Source organism: Mobula birostris, chromosome 14, assembly GCF_030028105.1.
Source record: "Mobula birostris isolate sMobBir1 chromosome 14, sMobBir1.hap1, whole genome shotgun sequence".
NCBI classification, from domain to species: Eukaryota; Metazoa; Chordata; class Chondrichthyes; order Myliobatiformes; family Myliobatidae; genus Mobula; species Mobula birostris.
The window spans coordinates 29,949,288-29,966,529 of record NC_092383.1 but is presented as its reverse complement, the minus strand read 5'-3'; the positions used below and the strand labels follow the sequence as shown (position 1 = coordinate 29,966,529).

The 17,242-nt window shown below is 41.4% G+C and overlaps 1 protein-coding gene across 1 annotated transcript in view; it reads right to left on the bottom strand.

Annotated features, from left to right (window-relative positions):
- Nucleotides 1-205: 205 nt before the first annotated feature.
- The window catches only part of fkbp16 (FKBP prolyl isomerase 16), a 176,051-nt gene continuing 159,014 nt past the window's right edge, over nt 206-17,242 (bottom strand). The window contains exons 4-6 of the mRNA XM_072277716.1: nt 16,497-16,574; nt 1,557-1,694; nt 206-1,472 (exon numbers count right to left, since the gene is read on the bottom strand). Coding sequence (XP_072133817.1) covers nt 1,386-1,472; nt 1,557-1,694; nt 16,497-16,574 — 303 coding nt within the window. The 3' untranslated portion in view covers nt 206-1,385. The remainder of the gene's footprint in view (nt 1,473-1,556; nt 1,695-16,496; nt 16,575-17,242) is intronic.

Genomic DNA, 17,242 nt, shown 5'->3' with positions numbered 1-17,242 from the left:
ACATTGAATATTTCCTGTTGCAACCTTGGTGTCTTTGCAAAATTGTGAATACGTACCCAAAGGTTGTCTCATATGTTTGTATGATTAATATTCTAATTTTGTTTGTTAATATTAATCAAAACTCTATGGAATCATTAAGCCATACAGAGCAGAAACAAGCCTCTTGGCCCACCGTGCCTTTGCTTATCATCAAGCATCCATCTATATTAATCCAGTACTTGGTCCAGAGCCTTCTGTGCCTTTGTGTTTCAAGTGCTTGACTAGATAATTCTTAAATGCTGAGAGAGAATCTGCCTCCGCTGCGCACTCACACACCTTATTTAGTCATCCTTACTTACTTAATCTCATCTAGCTGTGCATTTAATGAAAATAAACAAAACATACTTGCCCAAATAAAATAGGTTTCTGAAACCCTGATATTAAATGCAATTACACAAATTAGATAAAAGCTCTTTTATTTTCCGCTGTTTAATGGATACATCAATTATGTGTAAAGTGTCCAGTGGAAAGAAGGTCTGCAGGGGGACTGATTATCTCCTTGTCTGCCTACTCTACCACAGTTTAAAATTGCAGAGTGCCAATTATTACATTAACATTTGGCCTTCTGTACCTGAAAACATGAAATAGGCGCAGAGAACAAGCATGAGATTCATGAATAAATGGTTCCTTTACACAATTCCTCCTCCACCCCCACCGACTGCAGAATAAAATGCTACAATTGCCCAAGATTATTGGCATGTGACTTTCTTGTTTGAACAAGGATAACATTGAAAACATCTCAACAAAATGTGCTCATGGAATCTTACATTCTAAAAGAGCCTTTCTAGCCTACAGCATTAGAAAATAACTCTAAGGTTTCTTAACTGTAAGTCCTATTAAATGTAGAATGATTGGGACCTCTCAAAGCAATCACACACTGTACGCTTGAAAATTTCCAGTGGCTCTAAATACCTATTTTAATAGACAGGTATCCAATAGAGGTCATTGTTAAAATTGACTCTTGGTGTTTTTTAAACATTTGTGTAATTTGACTTGCGCTATGCAGAATGCAGTAATCTAATAAATAATTTCTGTTTAATATCATTGACGTTTTAATAGATTGTACTGATTGCTGATAGGTAAACAAAACACATGAAGTAGCCTCACCATTGTAGTTAGGAGCTATTTACAAACCCTTGCTCTAATCAATCATAATCTGCATTGAGATTTGAAAATGTAGTTTTACCATTGCTGAACCCCACCATTCCTCAACTCCATTTCTTGACATATTTTACCTCTTTCTGTCAAGAAAACTGCATACACGTTGGTATGTCCTGAAACAAGCTCATCAGAATTGGACACTTATAGTTCTCTGGCCATTGTGTGTCTTGTCCATCTGCTGTTGATTAGTTTCTTGCTGCCAGCACAACCGTGGTGACCACGCATCCAATGGCTACCATCACAGATCCAAAAAGCCATTTCCATGGGACAGCCTGAAACACAATGTGGACATTAGTGCCAGAAAGCAGGGATGTTATAAAATGCTCTTTTTATTTTTATTTAGTCAGACTCCATACCGAGGAAGACTCTCGTGCAGTAAGAAGAGATGTGAAGGGCTTCGCCGCTCTTTTCTGCCAATTACTGACTTTTTCCTTTGGGGATTGTGTCTGGGCAGTCCGTTTCTTAACTAGTTTGGAAAGTTCTGCATGAATGGCCTGGTAATGAATAGACATCTATTATCATTGTTAGAATATTACATGGAACATGTTTCACCAATCATTCTGAACAAAAATAAACTTTCTGAAGTGATCAGAGAAATAGACATTTGTACTTATTCTCAGAGACTATTAACCATAATTGGCTAAAGAGGTTTGTAATTACCAACTAGATTCTGTTCAGTTCTCAAACAGCTTCAAATTTAGAAAGATCCAGTTCTATCTCTCAGTCTTTCCCGATAGTCCTTGCCAACCTATGCTGACAACTCTTACTTACTTACTGCCTGTTATGCCACTGGTGTTTAGGACAGTAATGAAGGTCCTCCATTACTGGTGGTGTTCAGAGTTTCCTTCATCGTGTCAGTAGCTTCCTCTCAGTTTTCACTACTGTCAGTTGTGTAAGTCCCAGGTGGAGACTTCGGAACACCATCGCACTCAGATGTAGAAGGGTTATTCTTTGCTGTTTCCATAACAATGTTGTTTTACCAGTCGGGGTTGTTGGCCCTGCTGAACCCCTGAACCAGGAGGACTATTGGACAATGGGTGTTGATAGGGTTGACAGTAGAAAACTTTCCCCCAGGGCTGGTGTATCTATAACCAGAGGACGTAAGTGTAAGGAGTAAGTGGTTTGGAGAGGATAGTAGGAAGATTTTACTTCACCCAGAGGCTTGGAATTTGGGTGGTGGAGGAATTTAAGAAACATCTAGGAGAGCATTTGAATTGTCAAGGCGTACAAAGCTATAAATGAAAATCAAGACTGAAATGAGGCAAAGTTTCTGTAATCAGAGAGTAGTGAACCTTTGGGACTGTGGAAGCTGTTATGTTCATTCAGAAAAACAGACATTGAGGGAATCAAGTGACATACAACATGGTGCAAAAGCTTTAGGCAGCCTCGATTTTTAAGGATTATTTTGTTTTAGATATTTATTTTTTGTCTTCGGCATCAATGTGTCAGTAGAAAAGAGCAAATTTTAGATTTCCAAGCACTCATTTTCCAAAAAAATGTTACAGAGAATTTTTCTATTTCATTATAGTAAATTGCATATCAAGTAATCGACCATTTTTTAAAAAGAAAGTGATTACTTTGTAGGTATAAATCCCAGTGCATGATTAAACAAAGATAACAAAGAGATCACTGACAGAATGAGTTGAATGAACACAACTGTTTAGCTGAGACAGAAACGGGTGTACATGGAATCAAAGTGAGTGAAGGACAGTCAGACTAAAAGGTGAGGGTGTGGTAGATGTGAAAGTTTAACCTTCAAATCATTAATTCTTACACCATGGCAAGAGTGAGCATAGCAACAAGACACGAGGTAGTCCTCCTGCTTCAGCAAAGTCTCTCCCAAACAAACATTTTGCAGCAGACAGGAGTTTCAAGATATGCTGTCCAAGCTTTTCTGTAGATACACAAAGAAATGGGCAAGGTTGAGGACCAGGATTGCAATGGTTGGGCACAGAAGCTGAGTGCAGCTGACGAGAAATACATCAAACTCATGTCCCTTCTCAATCAGAAGAAGTCCAGCACTCTATCAGGTCTGAGCTCACAGAAACCACTGGAGCACAAGTACACTGCTCTACAGTGCGGAGAAGTCTTGTCAGAAGCGGTCTTCATGGAAGAATTGCTGCCAAAAAGCCATTCTTCTGAAATGGAAACGAAGCCAAGAGACTCACCTACGCACATAAACACAAGGGCTGAGGTGATGAACAAGGGCAGTAAGTACTCTGGACTGACATTTTTGGCTCAAATAGGAGGCAGTTTGGCCAGAAGAGCTGGAGAGTTCTACACAGATCAGCATCCGTAGCCAGCAATGACGTATGGCAGAGGTTTCCTGCAGGTTTTGGGCTGCATTACTGCCAGTAGAGTTGGTGATCTGGTCAGAGATAATGGAATTCTCAATGGAGGTTCTCATCCAACACACAATACCATCAGGGAGGTGTCTGGTGGTTCCCAGCTTCATTCTGCAGCAGGACAATGACCCCAACGTGCGACCAAGATCATAAAAAACTATCACCAGTGAAAAGAAGAACAATTAATTCTGCCACAGATGGTATGACCTCCACAGAGCCTTGATCTCAACATCATTGCTGCTGTTTGGGATTACCTGGAGAGATAGAATCAAGTGAGACAACCAGAGTTAGCAGGAGAACTGTGGCAAGTTCTCTACGATGCTTGGAACAACCTACTAGCCAATTTTCAGATAAAACTGCATAACAGTACACCTAAGAGAATTGATGCTGTTTTAAAGACAAAGGGTTGTCACACCAAATATTGATTTGATTTAGGTTTTTACTGTTTACTGCTCTTCATAACTTTTTTTTTGATATTTAGAAACTTTTCTTTTCATTATTTTTGAAAGCTTCTTTGCTTTACAGAATTTTTTTACACGTGCACAGTACTATAGGCATAATGAGGGATAATGATGTTGAGGTGAAAGATCAGCGATGATCTTAAACAAGAGTGCAGTAAGCTCAAAGGGCTAGATTGCAGTCTACCCTTGCATTCATTTCTTATGTTCTTATATTGTTGAATAGGAAATCATACAGAAATGAACCACAGCAATATTAATGCGGTGATCTATTTTCCAGCTCAGGGTATTGTGTAACCTAAGAGAAGGGTCTGCAAGTGGTGGTGTTCCCATGTTCCTGCTGCCCATATATTTAGTGGAGTGCGTTGGGAGTTCCTCATAAAGTAGATATGATGAATAACTGGATATATTACTACCTTGTAAAAGTATTCAGCCCCCTAACCCTTTGTTCACATAAGTAAGTATTACAACCAGGAACTTTGATCACTTTAACAAAGACTTTTTATTTATGAGGCACATGCTCTTTTTTCACATTTTAGCCCCAAAAAACAGGGAAAAATTTAAAGCATGAAAAATAAAAAAAGCCTGAAATGTCAGCGGTTCAAATGTATTCACCCTCCCCTTGCTCAGTACTTAGTTGAGCCACCCCTCACAGCTATTACAGCCAGTAGTCATTTTGGATAAGTCTCTATTAGCTTTGCACAACGTGATGGAGCAAGATTCCTCCTTGCAAAATTGCTCAAGCTGTGCCAGGTTAGTTAGGGAGTGGCGGTGGACAGCAAACTTGAGGTCTTGCCAGAGATGTTTGATCAGGTCAAGGTCAGGACTCCGATTGTGGGCCACTCAAGGACATCAAATTTCTTCATTTGAAGCCACTCCATGGTTGCTCTGACAGTGTGCTTTGGGTCATTGTCCTGCTGTAAGACAATCTTCCTCCACAGTTTAAGCTTTGTGGCAGAGGAGAGCAGGTTTTTATCCAGTATCTTGGATTTAGATTATGAGAACACTCAGTCCTCTTTTATTGTCATTTAGAAATGCATACATGCATTAAGAAATGATACAATGTTTCTCCGGCGTGATATCACAGAAACAAGACAGACCAAAGGCTAACACTGACAGAACCACATAATTATAATATATAGTTACAGCAGTGCAAAGCAATACCATAATTTGATAAAGAACAGACCATAGGCACAGTAAAAAAAAGCTCTAAAAGTCCCGAGTTGATCGACTGCCAAGTCCTCGATAGCAGGCAGCAAAAGGGAGAAACTCCCTGCCATAAACCTCCAGGCACCGTCAACTTGCCGATACCTTGGAAGCAGCCGACCCCAGCCCACCCTGAGTCCATCCGTCCGAAAACTCCGAGCTTCCGACCAGCCTCTCCGATACAGCCTCCCGAGTGCCATCCTCTGCTGAGCGCCTTCGACCTCTCCCTGGCCGCTGAAACATACAAAGCCAAGGATTTTGAGGCCTTCAGCTCCGGAGATTCCGGTTACCACACAGTAGCAGCGGTACTAAAGCAGTCATTTCAGAAGTTTTCCAGATGTTCTGCTGTGCTCTCACGCCTGTCAAAATCAGGATTTTGCATGGTCCCCTACTTGGCAGATAACAGATATTCATCAGCGAAGTGGCCGCGGGCGCTGCCGTCGCGCTGCCATCTTCTCCCCCCTCCTGGGGGAGAATCTCTTGGTATTCAGCAGCATTCATCTTCTCATCAATCCTGACCAGGTTTCCAGTCTCTCCTGCTGAAAAGCATCCCTCTAGCATGATGCTAACTCCACCATACTTTACAGTAGGGATAGTGTTACTTGGCTGATGCACAATATTAAATTTACGCCTCATGTACCACTTTAGGCAAAAAAGCTCCACTTTGGTCTCACTGACCACAAGACCTATCCACATCCTTCTTGCAGAGTCTTCATGGGAAAAGATATGCTTTTCTTGTTGGTATGTGCACACTTGTATATCACTATTTAAGAGATCTTTCTTTTGTAGATGATGTCCTCTTCCATATGGATGTGCTGGTGGATGAAGGAGAAAATAGTAGATTGGTCAGACCACATTTCACAGGGTGATCTGAAAGAAAGAATGAGGCCTTGCAGGGGGTTCAAGATAAAAGAGAAAATTAATTTTCATCATATTTGCCTGGCATCATTGATTGCAACATAAGGTTCCTTTGTATTTACTGTGAATTCCTGCAAGAAAGTGAATCTCAGGGTCGTATATGGTAACATATATGTACTTCGATAATAACTTTACTTTGAGCTTTGATCTATTCTCTTCATGCGGTTTCCACGATGTGCTTTAACTTGCACATTACTTAGCCTAGGGTACAACCTTGTTAAAATTGACACTGATTTTTGTTAAATTATCTTTTTGTAATATTCACATCCACCTCAAACAGAGATGACATCTAATTGTCTTGTTATGAAGATTCCAGTTGCTAATATCTTCATGCAGAACGAAGGATGGACAAGCCTGGACACATCAATGAGCCATGAAAAAATAGAATGGGAGATCAGTTTCAAGTGGTTGAAAAGTCTCTTCATATTCATTGGACTCCTTTGAGTGTTCAATATCACATTTATTGCACAAACATTGGACAAATATATTAATTGCAATGTTTATTGCTTGATGATTTGGTAGCTGAAAGTAATATAAGGTTCTTGCTTTGAGACATCCCGTGTAATGTAGTGCTTAGATAAACTATGGTTACTGCAAGAGCAAGGTGCAGTTTTTAGAACTTCCACTAGGGGTCAGTGTCGACCAATAATTTTCAGCAGATGTCAGACAGCGAAAGATCTCAAACCAAGAGATTCTGTTGACTATGACTGTTCTTGGTAAATTTTTCTACAGAGGTGGTTTTCTATTGCCTTTTTCTGGGCAGCGTCTTTACAAGACAGGTGACCCCAGCCATTATCAATACTCTTCAGAGATTCATTGGTCATATAACCAGGACTTGTGATATGCACCAGCATACAACCATCCACCACCTTCTTTCCTAGCTTCATGTGATCCTGATAGGAGGCAAGCAGGTGCTACACCTTGCCCAAGGGTGAACTGTAGGCCAGCAGAGGGAAGGAGTACCTTGAACCTCCTTTGGCATAGACGTATATAGACACTGCGTCCCTGTTTCACCCAATGCATTAAACAAAACTGGCACTCGGTTTTTCATTTGCTTCAAAATACAGCTCAATTCACTCTGTATACAACATCCAGTTATCTCTTGTGCAGTTGATTGTGTCTGTCTTTCCAATGTAGTCAGTAATATCTGCTTTTTCAAACTTATGATTATTATCACCCTGTACTCACTGTTCATAAACCTATGAATTTCATATGTGTTCTGCCTTTATTTTAATTCAGTCTTCTTTCTTTTTCTGGGGCAAAAAAAAGACGCTGCGTTTTTTTTTAAACTCACAAACATCCCTTTTCCCTTTGCAAAGAAAACTACGTGCTGCACTTCAACAGGCAGGTAGTCACCTTGGGTTCATTTTAAATCTTACTCGTCACCACTGTGCTGTTCCGTAACTTCAAAGCATAAAACTGATCAAAGGAAAAATAGGAATCCAGGAATAACGTGTGTATTCTTCATTTTCACTTTTAGCAAGGTGTGCATATATAATATGGTGGAATAATGATGCACACATATGATGTGGTGGCATTCATGTATTTTTATATATAATCCATAATGAATTATTTAAACAACAAAGAATGCTTAATCAAACAACCCATTTACAATATTACTGAAATATTGAATACACAACTTGGTGGTTGGGTTGAATAGCCTGCTTTCCTAAGGTATGGCACCGTGATTCTGAGCACATTCCTATCACTCTCTAGTCTTCCAAGTTGAACCTAAACATGGTCGGTTCAATTCCACACCCTATTCTCCACCTACTTTCCCTTTCTTTCAAGAGCTTGATCGCCATTTGCTATTAATGGTCAGCCCTTGCTCAGAGGGCAGCGTGCTGGACATTGAGTCCCTAGGCTATAGGTTCAATTCATTCTGCAGAGACCTGAGCCTGGCTCTTTACAGCATTACTGCAGAAAGCCTTCCTTTGTTAGAAGTACCTACATTCAGGCAAGCCTTTAAAAGGAGGCGTTATCTTTGTTCCCTTGTGGGCTGGGGAAAATTGGCCAATATTTTATTCCTTACCTAATATCATTCCAAGTAGATTATTTGGTTTTTGTTCTGAGATTGTGGGTTCTTGCTTTGTGCAAAGCACTTGCTGTGCTTCCAATGTTAAAATTGACTACAGTCCATTATAATGAAATTATAATTAATTATTGTTCATATATCTAGATATAGATTCGAAAGACCTCTGCCTAATCAGAAATCTGCACTGGGAACAAACTGCCAATGTAAGAATAGATGGAGAAGTGAGTCAGTTTACGAAAATCATGAGAGGCATTAGACAAGGGTGTGTTTTCTCCCCTGATTTGTTTAATGTGTACAGTGAAACAATATTACAAAAAATAAGAGACATCTTGGGAATCAAAGTTGGCAGTGAAAATATCAATAATTTCAGATATGCGGATGACACTGTGTTAATTACAAGTACGGAGGAGGAACTACAAAACTTAATTGATATAGTTGTTGAAGAAAGTGCAAAAATGGGTCTACCTATCAATTGCAAAAAGACAGAATGTATGGTGATATCCAAAAAGAAGGAGGATCCTATCTGCAGGCTGAGAATAAACAGGGAAGACATAAAACAAGTACAGAACTTTGCTACTTAGGAAGCTGGGTGATACCAGATGGCAGGTGTGACATGGACATCAAAAGAAGAACAGGGATGGCAAAAGACACCTTTACAAGAATGAAGAGTATACTGACCAATACTAAACTAGGCATGACAACCTGCCTCAGAGTACTGAAATGTTATGTTTATCCAGTTATGTTATATGGATCAGAATGTTGGACAATATCTTGTAACGTGAGGAAACAAATTGAAGCAGCAGAGATGTGGTTTTTGAGGAGGATGCAAAGAATATCATGGATGAAATGAATATCTAACAAGGATGTCATGAACAGAGCAAACACAAAAAGAGAAATAATGTATGAGATCATGAAAAGGCAATGTGACTTCATTGGACATGTGATTAGGAAAGAGGAGTTAGAATGCATGGTAATTATGGGAAAGATTGAAGGGAAGAAAGCAAGAGGAAGGCAAAGACAAATGATGATGGAGACAGCAGTTAGAGAACTGGAAATGAATACCAATGAATTGATCCACTTGACCCGAAACAGGAGTGTGTGGGCCATGGCAGTCAAAGCTCAAACTGGGCATGGCACCTGATGATGATGATGATAAAGTCCATTGAGATTATTCTTTCTTTCCTCATTCCCCTGTTCAATTTATGCATAGAAACACTGTCTATTCACAAACCGAAGCATACATTTTTACCAATCCATTTTACAATGTTGCTTCATAATCTGGATGTCTTTTTGATGTTTATTCTCAAAATGAAAACCTGCACCCTTCCTCTTTGCAAAAGCAGAAAAGAGGTGTGAAGATCCTTTTTTTTTTATTCTATCCTTATGCATAAAGGACTTCCCTTTAGAACAGAGATGAGGAGAAATTTCCTCAGGTCAGAAGGCGGTGAATATGTAGAATTAATTGCCACAGATGTCTGGAGGCCAGGTCATTGGGTATATCTAAAGTGGAGGTTGATAGGTTCTTGATTAGTGAAGGAGGAATGGGAATTAAAATGTTTGGCCACCAGGAAATCCCGCTCCTGACGCAACCTCCTCTACATTAGTGTGATCCATTCTAAATTGGGGGACCGCTTCATCGAGCACCTAAGCACCATCCACCACCTTCTCCCAAAGCAGGCTCCTCTACATTGGCGAGACCTGTCGTAAATTGGGGGATTGCTGCGTCAAGAAATTCCGCACCATCTGCCACAAGCAGTGGCTAAACATTTTAATTCTGATTCCTATTCCCTTTCCAACATGTCAATCCATGGCCTCCTTTTGTGTCAAAATGAGGTGACCCTCAGGGTGGAGGAGCAACACCTTATATCCCGTCTATGTATCGTCCAACCTGATGGTGTGAATATTCATTTCGCTTTCCGGTAACAAATTTCACTCCCTCCTTCCTCTGTTCCCCACTCTGACCTTTTACTTCTTCTCATCTGCCTATTACTTGCCCCTGGGTCTCCTCCTCCTTCAGGCTATTGACTACTCTCCTTTCCTATTAGATTCTTTCTTCTCCAGCCCTTGACCTTTCCCACCCACCCGTCTTCACCTATCACTTTCCAGCTAGCCTCTTACCCCGCTCCCTCAGCTTTTAAATTCAGGAATATTCGCCCTTCCCTCTCAGTCCTGAAGAAGGGTCTTGGCTGGAAAAAGTAGACTGCTAAATCTTTCCCATAGAAGCTGCCTGACCTGCTAAGTTCCTCCAGCATTTTATACGTTATACTTTATTGTCGCCAAACAATTGATACTAGAACGTACAATCATCACAGCGATATTTGATTCTGCGCTTCCCACTCCCTGGATTACAAATCGATAGTAAATATTAAAAATGTAAATTATAAATCATAAATAGAAAATAGAAAAATGGAAAGTAAGGTAGTGCAAAAAGACCGAGAGGCAGGTCCGGATATTTGGAGGATCTGGGTCAGGATCCGTTCAGCAGTCTTATTGCAGATGGAAAGAAGCTGTTCCCAAATCTGGCCAAATTTGAGTGTGTTACTTCAGATTTCCAGCATCTGCAGATTTTCTCAGCATCATGAATTTTACGCAGCTAATGAATGGTGTGGAAATTATTATAAGCACAGTCACAATTTTTAACCATACCTACAGAAACACTGTCTCAAAGATATAAGCATGCATTAGAAGAAATACTTCTGTTTGCACATCTGTAATAATTAGAAATCTTCAGGCTAATGATTATTCTTAGAATTTTGATACCTGGTATAGATTCAAATATGGCACCTCTGGGTAACCAGTCTATTTGGGCTGATAGAAGATAGCTGTATTTAATATTATCAAGGATAGTGTGTTATCTGCATCCTATAACCTAAGCAGGCTGCATCCCAGTGTTTGAAATTGCAAAATGTATGTGTTTTTTAAAGAAAGTTTCCTGATGAGTTTCCAGCTCTACTTCCTATTCCCTGTGTTGCGAATGTTCACTACTGAGTTTTAGGGACTTGTGACGTGGAAGATTGAACCGGCTTATAGCAAAAGTTAGCTTGTGGTTCCAGGAAGAACAAATGCTCCACTGCAGTGTGCCTCTCAATGTGTTCCACACTGATATGCTGCAGTGCAGAGGTCAGGAATGAGATGTTGATGTAAATACTTGAGAGTAAGCTTCAAGGAAAAAGTTTGCACCCTCCAGAGAGAGTGAACTGGAATAGATAATAACGTCAGATTATCTCGCAATTACCTCACATCAAAAAAGCACAAATGTAAAAATTGCTGCTCTTTCTTGTGGAAGGAGCAGTATGGATTTTCTTTACAGTCCTTTCTTTGCGGTTCTGTGGGATTAGGACCTTCCTGTGTTCCAGGTAAAGATAAAGTTGGGATGCAATTGGCATCCTGAAGCATTACAAATCCTGGTGATGCTTTGCAGCCCACTGGACTTGAAGGTGTGGAGAAGAGGGACTGAGGAACAAAGCTCCATAAATTCTACAGAAATGAGATGATCATGAAGCCTTATGCAGGAGAAGAATATTCTCACAATTGTCACCAAAATCAATATTTTTTCATTTAATCTCTGCTTTGTGCTTCACAATGACATAGCAGGAGGCTATTCAGCCTGTCAGTTTTATCCTGGTTGACAGCTGAAACTATTTTTCATAGATTGTCCCTGCAATTTGTTTTCTCTGCAGTTCCATCAACTCCCAGTGATTCCCACTACTGATCTACACACAAGGGCAATTTATAGAGGTCAATTAACCAATCAATCTGCACATCCTTGGGATGTGGGAAGGAAATGGAGCACCAGGAGGAAACCTACATAGTGATTGGACGAACGTGCAAACTCCACACAGAAAGCACTGGCCGTCAGGAGTGAGTAGCTGTGACATTGGATAGTGCCTTACTGTCAAACCTGACGTTTACTATAGGCTGATGTCCAATGAGCCTCCCATTTTCCTCTGGTGACCAGAACATGTTCTGTGTCCCTGTGCAGGTATCGTTCCTGAAAGCATCTCCATTTTTCAAGACGTGGAGCTATCAGGAATATTCTCAGAACTCTTCAGGTTTGACCCAGAGCCAGTAAATTGAGAAGACCCCTGGGCTCCAACCCAAGTCAAGCCTTTTATACTGAAAAGTTGTTTTGAGTCCTGAGCATGTGACTGTCTAGCCCAACCATCTAACCCTCCCTGTTTTCAGATGCTTGAGGTGATGGCTGTATTTATGAGGACTATAAATTGGGTAAATAGATGCAGGCTTTTTTTCCTCCTCAGGTTGGGTCAGATTAGAACTAGAGGTCATAGGTTTAGGGTGAAAGGTGAAATACCTAAGCGGAAGCTGAGGGGGAAATTCTAAACTCAGAGGGTGATGCGGGTGTGGAGTGAGCTGCCAGTGGAAGAGGTAGGTGCAGGTTCAGCCATGACATTTAAGAGGGGTTTGGATAGGTACATTGCTGGGAAAGGTTTGGAGGGATATGGCCTGACTGCAGGTAGATGGGATTAGGCAGAAGATCAGGTTAGCATGGACTGAAGGAGCTGCTTCTGTCTGTAGTACTTTGATTCTCTGATGGTGTTGGGTGGTTATTGGGGGATTGGTTGAGGAGGAGATTACAGCAGGAGAGGAAGGAGGAGGACTCCTCAAATTACATACACCACATGGACGACTGCTCGGTGCACTGTGTCCCATTGAAGCAGTATCAGAAACTATGCTCCTGCATTATTTATAACTCACATCTGATCACACTTTATTATTGACTCTTCTTCCTGAGTTTCCACTATCCTTATTGGAAGAAATTCCTGCAATGCTTTTGGGCAGGGATCTGCAGGACTTTGACTTAGCACCACAGAGGAAACAACTGGTATACTCGTTGGTGTGCTATGAGATGGCATTTCCATGCACTTTCATGAACCAAGATAGACTTTATTTTTTAATGAAAAAATGTTTACAAGAATAAAGTGCAATGCCTTTTCATTATTATTCATAGATAATCCATTAAGTAGTGTTCTATTACATTTCTTAAAACCAGTAGCACTGTTGCAACCAGTAGCCCCCTGGGGTAGGATGTTACTACAATAATTAAGGGGCTTCCTCATTCACAGTGGACCCTAACTGACCAGTAGTGGAAGAATCCTATATTGTGGTCCTTCCCAGCTGCTCCCTTGCATTGGCTGTGCCAGATTGAAGTGCTTCCCTTCAGCGCGTGCTCCTGCAGCCTGGAATGTGCCAGTGTGCACGGACATCGGGATGTGCTGGCATACCAAAGGGCCTCTATCACCAAGCTGATGATCTGCCAGCAGCACTTGATGTCCGTGTGTGTGTGTGTGTGTGTGTGTGTGTGTGTGTGTGTGTGTGACTAGAAAAAGCGCATTCCTTTACAGCTGCTTCCTTTGCCCCTCCAGTTGCCGGTGGTTGTCAGCCTGGAAGGTTCGGCTCAGGAAGCCAAATGCCAGTCACCGCATTATACACGAAGAATATCACAAGCGGCCATATTGCCAGTTGGTGGCTGGGATCTAGGCTTGTGGGTGAAATGCAGATCAATCGATATACTTTGACCAAGGTGATGTCAAATGTTCAGCCACACAAATGGAAAGCATTCCATCACATTCCTGGGAGGGAAGTGTAAATGGTGAGATTACTTGACTGATCGCAGGTAGCAAATGCAGGGAGTGTAAACAGAGAGGCAATTTGATTTTGGACATTCCATAAGCAATGGGAGTGTCTGAATGCTGTTGAGTACACCCAGAGTGTGTAAGTGATCAGGACTGCTTATCAATATGGTGGGCAAGGGGAGTGTGTAGATAGCAAGGAATGTGTATGTAATGGGTGTGTGATCGGGACTGTGTAGGTGATAGGAAGTCTGCAAATGGCAAGTAGTGTATAAGTGATGGGTGTGTAAGTGACAGTTAGTATAAATGATGGGTAATAAGTATTTGTAACGGTGGCCACACCCCAGGCAACAGCTTCGACAAGCCGGCTAAACCAGGTAAGAGTAGCCGACGGGTCTCAAACCCTCGGTGAGGTAGGGAGTTGTCTATCCCAGCATGGGAAGACAGACTCCGGCGGATTGAGCGGACGAGACCAATGGAAGGTCCAAAGGTCAAGAAGGCGGTCTCTGCAAGCGTCGTGGAATGTGTAGAGCAGGACAAGACACAGAAGACATCCTGGTCATCCACTGCGCCTAGTCCCATCTCCAGCCATCTCAACTCTGTCTTGCCACTGGATCCAGGTGGGAATTGGGAAGAGAGAGTGAGGCTGACGCTGCGCAACTCTTCCTCACTTAAATCCAAATCACGTGCTAGTCTCGACGCCATCAATGGTGTCGAGGTCTTCATCGACAACGACGATGGACAAACAAGTGATGGGTGTGCAAGTTTCTGGTTGTGTGCAAGTGGCAGGTATTGTGTAAGCAATGGGTGTGCAAGTGACAGGTTGTTTATAAGTGGTGAGTTTGCAAGTGATAGATAGTGTGTAAGTGGTTGGTGGGCAAGCGGGAGAGAGTCTGAATGAGATCATCTGAGAAGTATAGGGAGGAGTTCTTGACAAGCCAGTGACATCCAGAGGACATACAGCTAAGCTATAGCTCAACCAAACCACAACCTGCCATTTACCGGCTGCATTAGGAGCAGAGCAGGAGAAGCAGGAATAGAGGGAGGAAATGAGGAAGGAGGGAAAAAAGATCAGAAGCAGAATGGAATGGAACAAGAAAAGTGAAGATGGAACGGAGGAGGAGAAGAGGAAAGAACACAGGAGAGGTGAGAAGAAGAAAGGGAAGCCAAGGAGAGGAGGATTAAAACATTGAATCGTTCCATATCAGATGGGACACCCAGTATTTCAATATGAAATTTTCTACCCTGTACAATATCATATGGCACCCTATGCAACATCTCTACTCAAGAACCACTTTAGGTACAGAGGAGATGTCAGGGGTAAGTTTCTTTATGCAGAGAGTGGTAAGTGCATGGAATGGGCTGCTGGCGACGTTGGTGGAGGCGGATACGAGAGGGTGTTTTAAGAGACTCCTGGACAGGTACATGGAGCTTAGAAAAATAGAGGGCTGTGGGTTACCCCAGGTAATTTCTAAGGTAAGGACATGTTTGGCACAACTTTGTGCGCCAAAGGGCCTATATTGTGTTGTAGGTTTTCTACGTTTGTAAAGTTTAAGTCCTAATCAGGTTCCATGCTGAATAATTTAGGCCAGAAAGGCTTGAGACTTTGAGGTCAGAAGAAAGCAGCTGGTTACTGACCTCTGAGATAAACTGAGACAATTCTCAGCATGATTCCCCCGTGAGAACTTACAGGAACTGTGGAGGGAAGCCTTTCTGTTGAAGCCAGGAAGCCCACTCCCACAATGTGTGCCTTATTTTTGAAGGCAACAGTAATATAGAGAGTTGGGTGTGAGAAACCAGTGGGGAGTGCATACTTTCTAACAAAATCTGATTGGGAGAAGTGAGGATAAAATAAGCAACATGCTTATTTCCTGCTTCAGGCAGACGTTTTTGGTCTGAACTCAGTGCCTGAAACAGTCTGGTGAGCACAGCAGGCCTGATGCCAGACTGTCTACACAATAAGCCTAGAGGTATTATTGCCTGAAAATGCAGGGGCTTTCATAAGATCTGCGATGACTGGTAAGAGTTTGTCTGACAACAACCACTGCACCTATTGTCACAATGCTTTCAAACTGATCCAATATGAATGTGGAATAATTGATTCATGATTCATATTCTCTTTGCTCTCTGGTTCTTGAGCAGAGATGTTGCACAGGGTGCCATGTGATACTTGTAGTAACACGCCTCAGAGTATATTAAAGTGCTCAGTAAAATTGATGTGGATAATCTTGAATCATCTTGTATACTCTCTATTTAAGAGTGCTGTGTGTGCATCATAATACAGCAGTTCAGTGTATTTAGTTTGTTCATAGATTGCTTGAAGCCGAACCATTCTGTATTTGCAAATCCTGAATAGGGATATAAGGTGTCTTTTGTAAGCTGCAAAGAATATTTGACACTCAAAGGTCACAAAGGTTCACAAAATGAGAAGAGGGTTACTTTTCTTACAGTAATGTTTTGGTACAGTTTAGGTTCTTCAGCTCCGATGGCTAAATAAGTTTTGTTCCCTACTCTGGAGAGACGAGGATTTGGGTCAGTGGATCATTACCCAGAGTAATGGGAGTCTTGACGTAATTAAATCTGACTATACTAATATACGGTACTTTCTCAATCATTGCTCAAGATCATGTTTGCATTAGAACTGTACCCTGAAAAAATGCCATCTCTAATCCCCTGTGAATGTGCACACTGATTTCTCACGCATCTGAGTAAAGATTAAAATGAAGATTAAACATTTCTTTACCTTGGTGCCGGGTTCAAGTTTCAGCGCTCTCTTGAGTGTCTCCATTGCTCCCTCGTAGTCACCCTGTTCTGATAATAACTACAATACAACGCAAAAAGAGAAGAAGTTCACATGAAGAACCAAACCTGAATAGAATTGCCTTTCCTTTTATTTTGTGATGGTTAAACAAATTGTCTGTTTAAGAATCTGTGGAAATTTAACTGGAGAAGTAATTTTAATAGTTCCACAAGATACCCTGAAGCACAATGATGTGTAATACAACCATGATTAGGGTTAGCTAAAGGTTAGCTTGAGTTATTTTCTGGTTCGTTGGCTATTCAAATTATGAGGCAAGTCACTGCAATCCTCTCTTTTCCTTTAAATGTGTATCATTATTTATGATTAATACAGAAACTGCTTAAAGAGCAAGTTAAGGGGAAGTGGAAAGCAACAGGAGGCAGTTCAGAATTGGGATCAGAGGTTGTCATTGATACCAGTAGCGTGCACTGGAAAACCAAAGTGTGGACTATAGGCATGGCCCAATGGTGGGTGGGAGACACCAGTGAAATATTGATGAATTTATTATTTACTTAAAAATAAAATCACCTGAAGCTGACTAAGTGGATTACACTGAGGAAGAAAATGCTTCATTATCTGAATGAAGTTCTTTGAGGAGTCGGCAGTTATGGGAAGGAGAAAAGCGGGTAGGAGTGGTGTACATACATTTTCAATGACCTTAACAAGAGACTATTGGAGAACATTAAGTG